The sequence below is a fragment of the Fringilla coelebs genome (genome assembly GCF_963513975.1).
Source record: "Fringilla coelebs genome assembly, chromosome: 32".
In the NCBI taxonomy this organism is placed as follows: domain Eukaryota; kingdom Metazoa; phylum Chordata; class Aves; order Passeriformes; family Fringillidae; genus Fringilla; species Fringilla coelebs.
The window spans coordinates 381,028-393,695 of NC_140058.1; the positions used below are offsets into that span (position 1 = coordinate 381,028).

The following is a 12,668-nucleotide window of genomic DNA, read 5'->3' on the forward strand; positions in this document are numbered from 1 at the left end:
GTGCCACTGTGTCCCTGCGTGTCCTCATGCCCTGATGCCATTCCATGTCACCATGTGTCCTGCGTTCCCTGTGTCACCGTGTCCCCATGGGCCTGGTGTCACCATGTCCCTGCGTGTCCCCACATGTCCCCATGTGTCCCTCTGTCCCAGTGTCCCACTGTCCCCGCTCTCCCCTGTGCCCCAGCATCACAGTGTCCCCCGTGCCTGATGTCACACTGTCCCTGTTGTCCCCCATGCCCGGTGTCACAGTGTCCCCATTGTCCCCATGTGTTCCCCATGCCCGCTGTCATACTGTCCCCGGGTGTCCCCTGTGCCCGGTGTCACACTCTCCCTGCTGTCCCCCATGCCCGATGTCACTCTGTCCCCACTGTCCCTGCTGTCCCCACGGTCCCCATGTCCCCGCTGTCACTCTGTCCTGCTGTCCCCACTGTCCCCAGTGTCCCCGCTGTCCCCGCTGTCACTCTGTCCCCGCTGTCCCACTGTCCCCAGTGTCCCCGCTGTCCCTGCTGTCACTCTGTCCCGGCTGTCACTCTGTTCCTGGTGTCACGCTGCCCCCGCTGTCCCTGGTGTCACTCTGTCCCTGCTGTCCCCGCTGTCCCCAATGTCACTCTGTCCCCACTGTCCCTGCTGTCCCCGCTGTCACTCTGTCCCCAATGTCACACTGTCCCCGCTGTCCACACTGTCACACTGTCCCCAGTGTCATGCTGTCCCTGCTGTCACTCTGTCCCCATTGTCCTTGCTGTCCCTGCTGTCCCCACTATCCCCAGTGTCACGCTGTCCCCACTGTCCTTGCTGTCCCCGCTGTCACTCTGTCTCTGCTGTCACACTGTCCCCACTGTCCCTGGTGTAACACTGTCCCCGCTGTCCCCACTGTCACTCTGTCCCCAGTGTCCCACTGTCCCCAGTGTCCCCACTGTCACTCTGTCCCCGGTGTCCCACTGTCCCCAGTGTCCCCGCTGTCCCCAATGTCACTCTGTCCCCGCTGTCCCCAATGTCACTCTGTCCCCACTGTCCCCAATGTCACACTGTCCCTGCTGTCCCCGCTGTCACTCTGTCCCTGGTGTCACACTGTCCCCTCTGTCCCCGCTGTCCCCAATGTCACACTGTCCCCACTGTCCCCGCTGTCCCCGGTGTCTCTCTCTCCCCTCTGTCCCCGCTGTCCCCAGTGTCACTCTGTCCCCGCTGTCACTCTGTCCCCAATGTCACACTGTCCCCTCTGTCCCCGCTGTCCCCAATGTCACTCTTTCCCCAATGTCCCTGCTGTCCCCGGTGTCACTCTGTCCCCACTGTCCCCAATGTCCCTCTGTCCCCTCTGTCCCCGCTGTCCCCAGCTGTCCGAGGGCGTGGACAGGTACATCTCCAAGTTCGAGCTGGACCAGGACAAAGAGCGGAGCAACGTCGTCATTTACCTGGACAAGGTGGGGACACTGGGGACACTGGGGACACTGGGTGGGGACAGCACTGGGGTGGGGGCAGGGACAGGGACGGGACAATGACAAGGTGGGACAGGGAGAGGACAGGATGGGGACGGGGTGGGGACAAGAGGGGACAGGGACAGGATGGGACAGGGATGGGGACAAGATGGGGACGGGGTGGGGACAAAATGGGACAGGGACAGGATGGGACAGCATGGGGACATGATGGGACAGGGACAGGATGGGACAGCATGGGGACAAGATGGGACAGGATGGGACAGGGATGGGGACAAGATGGGACAGGGACAAGATGGGACAGGGATGGGGACAGGGATGGGGACAGGATGGGACAGGGATGGGGACAGGATGGGACAGGGACAGGATGGGACAGGGATGGGGACAGGATGGGACAGGGACATGATGGGACAGGGACAGGATGGGACAGCATGGGGACAAGATGGGACAGGGACAGGATGGGGACAGGGATGGGGACAAGATGGGACAGGATGGGACAGGGATGGGGACAAGATGGGACAGGGACAGGATGGGGACGGGGTGGGGACATGATGGGACAGGGACAGGATGGGACAGGGATGGGGACAGGATGGGACAGGGACATGATGGGACAGGGACATGATGGGACAGGGACAGGATGGGACAGGGATGGGGACATGATGGGACAGGGACGAGATGGGACAGCATGGGGACAAGATGGGACAGGGACAGGATGGGGACAGGGATGGGGACAAGATGGGACAGGGACAGGATGGGGACGGGGTGGGGACAAGATGGGACAGGATGGGACAGGGATGGGGACAGGATGGGACAGGGACCAAGATTGAGTTGGGGACATGAGCAGGGACAGGAGGGTGACAGGTGTGATGATGAAGGTGGGGACACGGGGGACACTGGGGACAGGAGGGACATGGGGACACTGGGGACAGGAATGTGAGAGGACAGGGACAGGACAGGGACAAGGTGGGGGGACAGGGACAGGGACAAGGACAGGGACAGGGACAGGGACAGGGACAGGGACAGGGACAGGGCAGGGACAGGGACAGGGCAGGGACAGGGATCAGGATGGAGCTGGGGACATGGGCAGGGACAGAGCTGTGACAGGGACACAGCTGGGGACAGGGGTGGTGACAGCGACAGCCTCAAGGCGGTGACAAGGACAGGGATGGGTGGGGACAGCTCGGGGACGTGGCTGGGGACAGGACTGGGGGCACTGGGGGGGTGGCTCGCAGCCTGTCTGAGTGCCACCCCATGTCCCCTGTCCCTGTCCCCATGTCCACCCTGTCCCTGTGTCCCCCTGTCCCCTGTCCCCCTGTCCCTGTCATTGTCCTACATACATCTCCCATGTCCCCTGTCCCCATGTCCCTGTCATTGTCCTACATACATCTCCCATGTCCCCTGTCCCCCTGTCCCTGTCATTGTCCTACATACATCTCCCATGTCCCCTGTCCCCATGTCCCCCATCCCCCTGTCTTCTATCTCTGTGCTGTCCCCGCACTGTCCCTGTCCCCTGTCCCTGTCCCTGTCCCTGTCCCTGTCCCCTGTCCCTGTCCCCTGTCCCTGTCCCTGTCCTTGTCCCTGTCCCATCCCCTGTCCCTGTCCCTGTCCCTGTCCCTGTCCCCTATCCCTGTCCCCTGTCCCTGTCCCTGTCCCTGTCCCCTGTCCCATCCCCTGTCCCTGTCCCTGTCCCTGTCCCCTGTCCCTGTACCTGTCCCTGTCCCTGTCCCTGTCCCTGTCCCTGTCCCCTGTCCCTGTCCCTGTCCCTGTCCCCTGTCCCCGTCCCCTGTCCCTGTCCCTGTCCCTGTCCCTGTCCCTGTCCCCTGTCCCCTGTCCCCTGTACCCGTGCTGTCCCTGTCCCTGTCCCTGTCCCTGTCCCCTGTCCCCGTCCCCTGTCCCTGTCCCTGTCCCTGTCCCTGTCCCTGTCCCTGTCCCTGTCCCCTGTCCCTGTTCCCTGTCCCTGTCCCCGTCCCCTGTCCCTGTTCCCTGTCCCTGTCCCTGTCCCTGTCCCTGTCCCTGTCCCTGTCCCTGTCCCTGTCCCCTGCTGTCCCCAGGTGTCACACAGGGCCCAGGAATGTTTCGCCTTCAAGGCCCACCAGAGGTTCCAGGTGGGGCTGATCCAGCCGGCGGCCGTGAGCGTCTACAGCTACTACAGCATCGGTGTGTCACTGTCACTGTCATTGTCATTGTCATTGTCATTGTCATTGTCATTGTCATTGTCACTGTGTCACTGTGTCACTGTGTCACTGTCAGCGTCTACAGCTACTACAGCATCGGTGTGTCATTGTCACTGTCATTGTCATTGTCATTGTCACTGTCACTGTGTCACTGTCAGCGTCTACAGCTACTACAGCATCGGTGTGTCACTGTCATTGTCACTGTCATTGTCACTGTCATTGTCATTGTCATTGTCACTGTGTCACTGTGTCACTGTCAGCGTCTACAGCTACTACAGCATCGGTGTGTCATTGTCACTGTCACTGTCATTGTCATTGTCATTGTCATTGTCATTATCACTGTCACTGTGTCACCGTGAGCGTCTACAGCTACTACAGCATCGGTGTGTCACTGTCACTGTCATTGTCATTGTCATTGTCATTGTCATTATCACTGTCACTGTGTCACCGTGAGCGTCTACAGCTACTACAGCATCGGTGTGTCACTGTCATTGTCATTGTCATTGTCACTGTCATTGTCATTGTCACTGTCATTGTCACTGTGTCACTGTCAGCGTCTACAGCTACTACAGCATCGGTGTGTCATTGTCACTGTCATTGTCACTGTCATTGTCATTGTCACTGTGTCACCGTGAGCGTCTACAGCTACTACAGCATCGGTGTGTCACTGTCATTGTCATTGTCATTGTCACTGTCATTGTCATTGTCATTGTCATTGTCACTGTCACTGTGTCACTGTCAGTGTCTACAGCTACTACAGCATCGGTGTGTCACTGTCACTGTCATTGTCACTGTCATTGTCATTGTCACTGTCACTGTGTCACCGTGAGCGTCTACAGCTACTACAGCATCGGTGTGTCATTGTCATTGTCATTGTCACTGTCACTGTCACTGTGTCACTGTCAGCGTCTACAGCTACTACAGCATCGGTGTGTCACTGTCACTGTCACTGTCATTGTCATTGTCATTGTCATTGTCACTGTCACTGTCACTGTCACTGTGTCACTGTCAGCGTCTACAGCTACTACAGCATCGGTGTGTCACTGTCATTGTCACTGTCACTGTCACTGTCATTGTCACTGTCGCTGTCACTGTGTCACTGTCAGCATCTACAGCTACTACAGCATCGGTGTGTCACTGTCACTGTCACTGTCATTGTCACTGTCATTGTCACTGTGTCACTGTCAGCGTCTACAGCTACTACAGCATCGGTGTGTCACTGTCACTGTCACTGTCACTGTCATTGTCATTGTCATTGTCATTGTCATTGTCACTGTGTCACTGTGTCACTGTCAGCGTCTACAGCTACTACAGCATCGGTGTGTCACTGTCATTGTCATTGTCATTGTCATTGTCATTGTCACTGTGTCACTGTCAGCGTCTACAGCTACTACAGCATCGGTGTGTCACTGTCACTGTCACTGTCATTGTCAGTGTCACTGTGTCACTGTCATTGTCATTGTCATTGTCATTGTCACTGTCACTGTGTCACTGTCAGCGTCTACAGCTACTACAGCATCAGTGTGTCACTGTCACTGTCACTGTCACTGTCACTGTCATTGTCACTGTCACTGTGTCACTGTCAGCGTCTACAGCTACTACAGCATCGGTGTGTCACTGTCACTGTCACTGTCATTGTCATTGTCACTGTGTCACTGTGTCACTGTCAGCGTCTACAGCTACTACAGCATCGGTGTGTCACTGTCATTGTCATTGTCACTGTGTCACTGTGTCACTGTCACTGTCACTGTCACTGTCACTGTTCCCTCTGTTCCCTACCCTGTCCCTGTCCTTGTCCCTGTCCTCAGTGCCACCCAAGTCACCTGGGTCACCTCTGTCACCTGTGTCCCCATCTCCTTCTGTCCCCCTGGTTGATGTCCCCTGCTGTTCCCATGTCCCCTGCTGTCCCTGTGTCCCCCACTTTCCCCTGATGTCCCTGCAACCCCCACTGTCCCCCGCTGTCCCCGCTGTCCCTGCTGTCCCCGCTGTCCCCATGTCCCCTGCTGTCCCCGCTGTCCCCGCTGTCCCCATGTCCCCTGCTGTCCCCATTGTCCTCTGATGTCCCCATGTCCCCCGCTGTCCCCGTTGTCCCCTGATGTCCCCCGCTGTCCCCATTTTCCCCACTGTCCTTGCTGTCCCCTGCTGTCCCCTGCTGTCCCCTGCTGTCCCCTGCTGTCCCCTGCTGTCCCCCACTGTCCCTGCTGCCCCCTGCTGTTCCCATGTCCCCTGCTGTCCCCATGTCACCCGCTGTCCCTGCTGTCCCCTGCTGTCCCCATGTCACCCGCTGTCCCCGCTGTCCCCGCTATCCCTGTGTCCCCTGCTGTTCCCATGTCCCCCCCTGCCCCCGCTGTCCCCACTGTCCCTGCTGTCCCCGTGTCCCCGCTGTCCCCGCTGTCCCTGCTGTCCCCTGCTGTCCCTGATGTCCCTGCTGTCCCCGTGTCCCTGCTGTCCCCGCTGTCCCCTGATGTCCCCATATCCCCCGCTGTCCCCATGTCCCCGCTGTCCCCGCTGTCCCCACTGTCCCTGATGTCCCCATATTCCCCGCTGTCCCCTGCTGTCCCCCACTGTCCCCCGCTGTCCCCGCTGTCCCCATGTCCCCGCTGTCCCCGCTGTCCCCACTGTCCCTGATGTCCCCATATTCCCCGCTGTCCCCTGCTGTCCCCCACTGTCCCCCGCTGTCCCCGCTGTCCCCACTGTCCCCGCTGTCCCCACTGTCCCCGCTGTCCCCCGCTGTCCCCGTGTCCCCTGCTGTCCCCTGCTGTCCCCACTGTCCCCTGCTGTCCCCCACTGTCCCCGCTGTCCCCGCTGTCCCCTCTGTCCCTGATGTCCCCGTGTCCCCGCAGACGATCGCTGCACCCGGTTCTACCACCCGGACAAGGAGGGCGGGAAACTGAACAAGATCTGCCAGGGGGACGTGTGCCGCTGTGCTGAAGGTGACACGGGGACACGGGGGACACGGGGGGACACGGGGGGACACGGGGGGGACACGGGGGGACACGGGGGGGACACGGGGGGGACACGGGGGAGACACGGGGGGGACACGGGGGGGACACGGGGGGACACGGGGGGGACACGGGGGGACACGGGGGGACACGGGGGGGACACAGGTGAGACACGGGTGGGACACGGGGGGACACGGGGGGACACGGGGGGACACGTCATGGCCATGGTGGGGACGTTTGCCGCTGCGCCGAAGGTGACACGGGGACACGGGGACACACGGGGGGACACGGGGGGGACACGGGGGGGACACGGGTGGGACACGGGGGGACACGTCATGGCCATGGTGGGACACGTCACAGGCATGGTGGGGACGTTTGCCGCTGCGCCGAAGGTGACACGGGGACACGGGGGGACACGGGGGGACACAGAGGGGGACACGGGGGGGACACGGGTGGGACACGGGGGGACACGTCACGGGCATGGTGGGGACGTGTCACCTTCAGCATGTCACGGTCATGGTGGGGACATGTCATTGTCATGGTGGGGACACTTCATGGCCATGGTGGGACACATCAATGATGAGATGTCACATGTCACCATGATGGGGACGTGTCATGGCCATGGTGGGACACGTCAATGATGAGATGTCACATGTCACCATGATGGGGACATGTTGCTGTGATGAGACATGTCATGGCTGTGGTGGGACACATCACGGTCATGATGGGGACACATCCCTGTCGTGATGGGGACATGTCACATCCATGATGGGACGTCCCTGAGGAACTGTCACACGTTACTGCCATGATGGGGACACGTCCCTCAGGAACTGTCACACGTTACCATGGTGATGGGGACACGTCCCTGCCATGGTGGACACGTCACGACCCTGCTGGGGACACGTCATTGATGGGATGTCACGTGTCATGACTGCGATGGGGACACGCCCCTGCGACAGTTGGCCTTGTCGTGGCTGTGTCCCCAAGATGTGCCTGTGATGTCCCTGTGATGTCCCTGTGATGTCCCCACGATGTCCCTGTGATGTCCCCTCATTTCCCTGTGATGTCCCTGTGATGTCCCTGTGATGTCCCCACAATGTCCCCACGATGTCCCCACAATGTTGCAGTGATGTCCCCTCATTTCCCCACAATGTCCCCACGATGTCCCCACGATGTCCCTGTGATGTCCCCTCATTTCCCTGTGATGTCCCTGTGATGTCCCTGTGATGTCCCCACAATGTTGCAGTGATGTCCCCTCATTTCCCCACAATGTCCCCACAATGTCCCCACGATGTCCCCACGATGTTCCTGTGATGTCCCCCTCTTTTCCCTGTGATGTCCCCACAATGTCCCGACAATGTCCCCACGATGTCCCTGTGATGTCCCCCTCTTTTCCCTGTGATGTCCTCATGATGTCCCCACGATGTCCCTGTGATGTCCCCCTCTTTTCCCCGTGTTGTCCCTGTGATGTCCCCACAATGTCCCCACAATGTCCCCACGATGTCCCCACGATGTTCCAGTGATGTCCCCTCTTTTCCCTGTGATGTCCCCACAATGTCCCCATGATATCCCTGTGATGTCCCCCTCTTTTCCCCGTGATGTCCCTGTGATGTCCCCACGATGTCCCCACGATGTCCTCACAATGTCCCTGTGATGTCCCCACAATGTCCCCACGATGTTCCTGTGATGTCCCCCTCATTTCCCTGTGATGTCCCCCTCTTTTCCCCGTGTTGTCCCCGTGATGTCCCCACGATGTCCCCACAATGTCCCCACAATGTCCCCACAATGTCCCCACGATGTTCCAGTGATGTCCCCTCATTTCCTCACAATGTCCCCACAATGTCCCCACGATATCCCCATGATGTCCCTGTGATGTCCCCCTCTTTTCCCCGTGTTGTCCCTGAGATGTCCCCACGATGTCCCCACGATGTCCCCCTCTTTTCCCCGTGTTGTCCCTGTGATGTCCCCACAATGTCCCCACAATGTCCCCATGATGTCCCTGTGATGTCCCCTTTATTTCCCATGTTGTCCCCACGATGTCCCCACAATGTCCCCACGATGTCCCCACGATGTCCCCACGATGTCCCCACAGAGAACTGCTTCAAGCGCCAGGAGGAGCCCGGGGACCTCACGGTCAACCAACGGATGGAGCGCGCCTGCGAGCCCGGGGTGGACTTCGGTGGGACATGGGGACAGCGGGGACAGCTCTGGGGACACTGGGGACAATGGGGACATCGGGCATATTGGGGGCAACAGGGACATCGGGGACAGCAGAGGCATTGGGGACATTGGGGACATTGGAGACCTGGGGACACTGGGGGCATTGGGGACATTGGGGACAATGGGGGCAATGGGGGCAATGGGGACATTGGGGACATTGGGGACAATGGGGACATTGGGGGCAATGGGGACATTGGGGACATTGGGGACATCGGGCATATTGGGGGCAACAGGGACATCGGGGACAGCAGAGGAATTGGGGACATTGAGAACCTGGGGACACTGGGGGCATTGGGGACATTGGGGACAAGGGGGGACAATGGGGACATTGGGGACAATGGGGGCATTGGGGACATTGGGAGCATTAGGGACATTGAGAGCATTGGGGACATTGATAGCATTGGGGACATTGGGGACATTGGGGGACAACAGGGACATAGGGGACATTGGGGACAATGGAGATATTGGGGCATTTGGGACATTGGGGACACTGGGGATGTTGGGGACAATAGAGACAGTGGGGACAATGGGGACATTGAGGACATTGGGGACATTGGGGGCATTTGGATCATCAGGGATATTGGGGACATTGAGGGCATTGGGGACATTGGAGCCACCAGGGGCATTGGGGACACTGGGGGACAATGGGGATGTTGGGGGGATTAGGACACTGGGGACATCATCAGGGCCACCAGGGGCATTGGGGACATCAAGGACATTGGGGACATTGGGAGCGGGCATTGGGGACAATGGGGACATTGGGGACATCGGGAGCGGGCATTGGGGACACTGGGGACATTGGGGACATCGGGTGATGGCGGGTGGCGTTAGGGACATCGGGGACACGGAAGGGGCGGGGAGGGGACACGGTGGGGACAGGGCCCGCGAAGGGCCGGCGTGGCGGGGGTGACTGTCCCCGCTGTCCCCGTGTCCCCCGCAGTGTACAAGGTGAGGGTGGTGGCCCAGGAGGACACCCCGGCCTACGACAATTACGTCATGGAGGTGCTGTCGGTCATCAAGATGGGTACGGCCACCACGGGGGACAGGGGGACACGGGGGACAGGGGGACACGGGGGACAGGGACACTGGGGGGGACAGGGACACCACGGGGGGGACAGGGGGACACGGGGGACAGGGGGACGCGGGGGGACAGGGGGACACGGGGGACAGGGACACCACGGGGGACAGGGGGACACGGGGGACGGGGGGACACGGGGGACAGGGACACCATGGGGGGACAAGGCCAACACGGTGGGACAGGGACACCACGGGGACAAGGGCACCATGGGGGGGACAAGGCCACCAGAGGGTCAGTGTCACCCACCTGTGGTCAGTGTCACCCAACCGGGGTCGGTGTCACCCAACTGGGGTCAGTGTCACCCAGCTCTGTTTGGTGTCACCCAGCTGGGGTTGGTGTCACCGTTGTGGGTCAATGTCACCAAGCTGTAGCTGGTGTCACACAGCCGGGGTCAATGTCACCCAACTGGGCTCCGTGTCACCTACTTGGGGCTGGTGTCACCCATGTGGGGTCAATGCCACCCAACCAGGCTCCGTGTCACCTGCATGGGGCTGGTGTCACCCATGTGGGGTCAGTGTCACTGAGCTCTGTTTGGTGTCACCCTTGTGGGGTCAATGTCACCCAACTGGGCTCTGTGTCACCTGCATGGGGCTGGTGTCACCCAGCTGGGGTCGGTGTCACCCCGGTACATTGGGGACACCAAGGCTGCTGATAAAGCTGGAGGCACCCGGTGCCACCATGGGGGGGGTGCCACCAGGGCTGCTGTGTTTGGGGGGTGGAGGTGACACGGTGACACAGTGACACTGTGACACAGTGCCATGGTGCCACAGTGACATGATGCCATGGGGACACGGTGACATGGTGACATTGTGCCATGGTGCCACAGTGCCATGGTTCCATGGCAACACAGTGACACTGTGACACAGTGCCATGGTGACATGGTGACATGGTGACATTGTGACAATGTGCCATGGTGACACGGTGACAATGTGCCATGGTGACAATGTGACACGGTGGCATTGTGACATGGTGACATGGTGACACGGTGCCATGGTGACAATGTGACGCGGTGACAATGTGCCATGGTGACAATGTGACACGGTGGCATTGTGACACGGTGGCATTGTGACCCGCTGCCATGGTGCCATGGTGACACGGTGACCCAGTGGCACTGTGACCCGGTGACACGGTGCCATGGTGCCACGGTGCCAATGTGACACGGTGACATGGTGACCCGGTGACACTGTGACCCGGTGGCATTGTGACCCGGTGCCATGGTGCCATGGTGACACGGTGGCATTGTGCCAATGTGACATGGTGCTATGGTGCCATGCTACCATGGTGACCCGGTGACACGGTGACCCGGTGGCATTGTGACCCGGTGGCATGGTGGCATTGTGACCCGGTGCCATGGCGCCATGGTGACATTGTGACCCGGTGACACTGTGACCCGGTGTCAGGCACGGACGAGGACCCGGCCGGCCACAACCGGACCTTCGTGAGCCACCAGCAGTGCAGGGACGCGCTGAGGCTGCGCAGGGGACAGGAGTACCTGGTGTGGGGACACGCCAGCGACCTCTGGGCCACCGGCAGGCAGTAGGACACCGTCCCCATGTCCCTGTGTCCCCACCGTCCCCTGTGTCCCCTGTGTCCCCACTGCCCCCATGTCCCTGTGTCCCCTCTGTCCCCTTTGTTCCCTGTGTCCCCACTGTCCCCTGTGTCCCCTGTCCCCACTGTCCCCTGTGTCCCCACTGTCCCCTGTGTCCCCTGTCCCCACTGTCCCCTGTGTCCCCACTGTCCCCTGTGTCCCCTGTCCCCTGTGTCCCCTGTGTCCCCTGTGTCTCATTGTCCCCCACTGTCCCCTGTGTCCCCAGTGTTCCCAGTGTCCCCTGTGTCCCCTATATCACCAGTGTCCCCTGTGTCCCCTGTGTCTCATTGTCCCCCACTGTCCCCTGTGTTCCAAGTGTCCCCAGGGTCCCCTGTGTCCCCTGCCCCCTCTATACCCATTGTCCCCCATTGTCCCCTATATCCCCACTGTCCCCATTATCCCCGCTGTCCCCATGTCCCCATGGCTGTCCCCATGTCCCCATGGCTGTCCCCAGTGTCCCCACGGCTGTCACCAGTGTCCCCACGGCTGTCACCAGCGTCCCCATTGTCCCCATTATCCCCACTGCCCTCATTACCCCCATTACTCCCATTGCTGTCCCCACGTCCCCCCAGCTGTCCCCGTGTCCCCCTGTCTGTCCCGTGTCCCCAGCTGTCCCCTGTCCCCAGGTACTCGTACCTGATCGGGGGACACACCTGGCTGGAGGAGTGGCCCTGGGAGGCCGCCCCTATATCCCCACTGTCCCCATTGCTGTCCCCCTGTCTGTCCCCATGTCTGTCCCGTGTCCCCCTGTCTGTCCCGTGTCCCCAGCTGTCCCCGTGTCCCCAGGTACTCGTACCTGATCGGGGGGGACACCTGGCTGGAGGAGTGGCCCTGGGAGGCCGCCCCTATATCCCCACTGTCCCCATGGCTGTCCCCATGGCTGTCCCCATGTCCCCCTGTCTGTCCCCCTGTCTGTGCCGTGTCCCCAGCTGTCCCCGTGTCCCCAGGTACTCGTACCTGATCGGGGGGCACACCTGGCTGGAGGAGTGGCCCTCGGGGGCCGCCTGCCAGGACGCGGCGCTGCAGCGGCGCTGCCAGGACTTCGTCGAGTTCTCCGAGTCCATGACGCTCTTCGGCTGTCCCAGCTGAGTCCCCACGGTGTCACCACCCCCCCGCGGTGTCACCACCCCCCCGCGGTGTCACCACCCCCTGGGGTGTCACCGCTCTTCTCCGGTCACTTTTTGTCCCCTCCCCACCGTTTGTTTTCTTTTTTTTGGTTAAAAAAGTCATTTCTGA

General features: G+C 60.7%; 1 protein-coding gene across 2 annotated transcripts in view; it reads left to right on the forward strand.

The window, feature by feature from the left end:
• The window catches only part of LOC311164425 (A.superbus venom factor 1-like), a 56,088-nt gene extending 43,420 nt beyond the window's left edge, over window positions 1-12,668 (forward strand). Inside the window, exons 34-41 of one of the 2 annotated variants that reach the window (XM_084223879.1) lie at window positions 1,332-1,418; window positions 3,482-3,587; window positions 6,448-6,537; window positions 8,639-8,725; window positions 9,707-9,790; window positions 11,245-11,380; window positions 12,219-12,257; window positions 12,380-12,668. In XM_084223879.1, the coding sequence (XP_084080005.1) occupies window positions 1,332-1,418; window positions 3,482-3,587; window positions 6,448-6,537; window positions 8,639-8,725; window positions 9,707-9,790; window positions 11,245-11,380; window positions 12,219-12,257; window positions 12,380-12,521 (771 nt within the window). In that variant the 3' untranslated portion in view covers window positions 12,522-12,668. The remainder of the gene's footprint in view (window positions 1-1,331; window positions 1,419-3,481; window positions 3,588-6,447; window positions 6,538-8,638; window positions 8,726-9,706; window positions 9,791-11,244; window positions 11,381-12,218; window positions 12,258-12,379) is intronic. The other variant, XM_084223878.1, reaches the window with a different exon arrangement.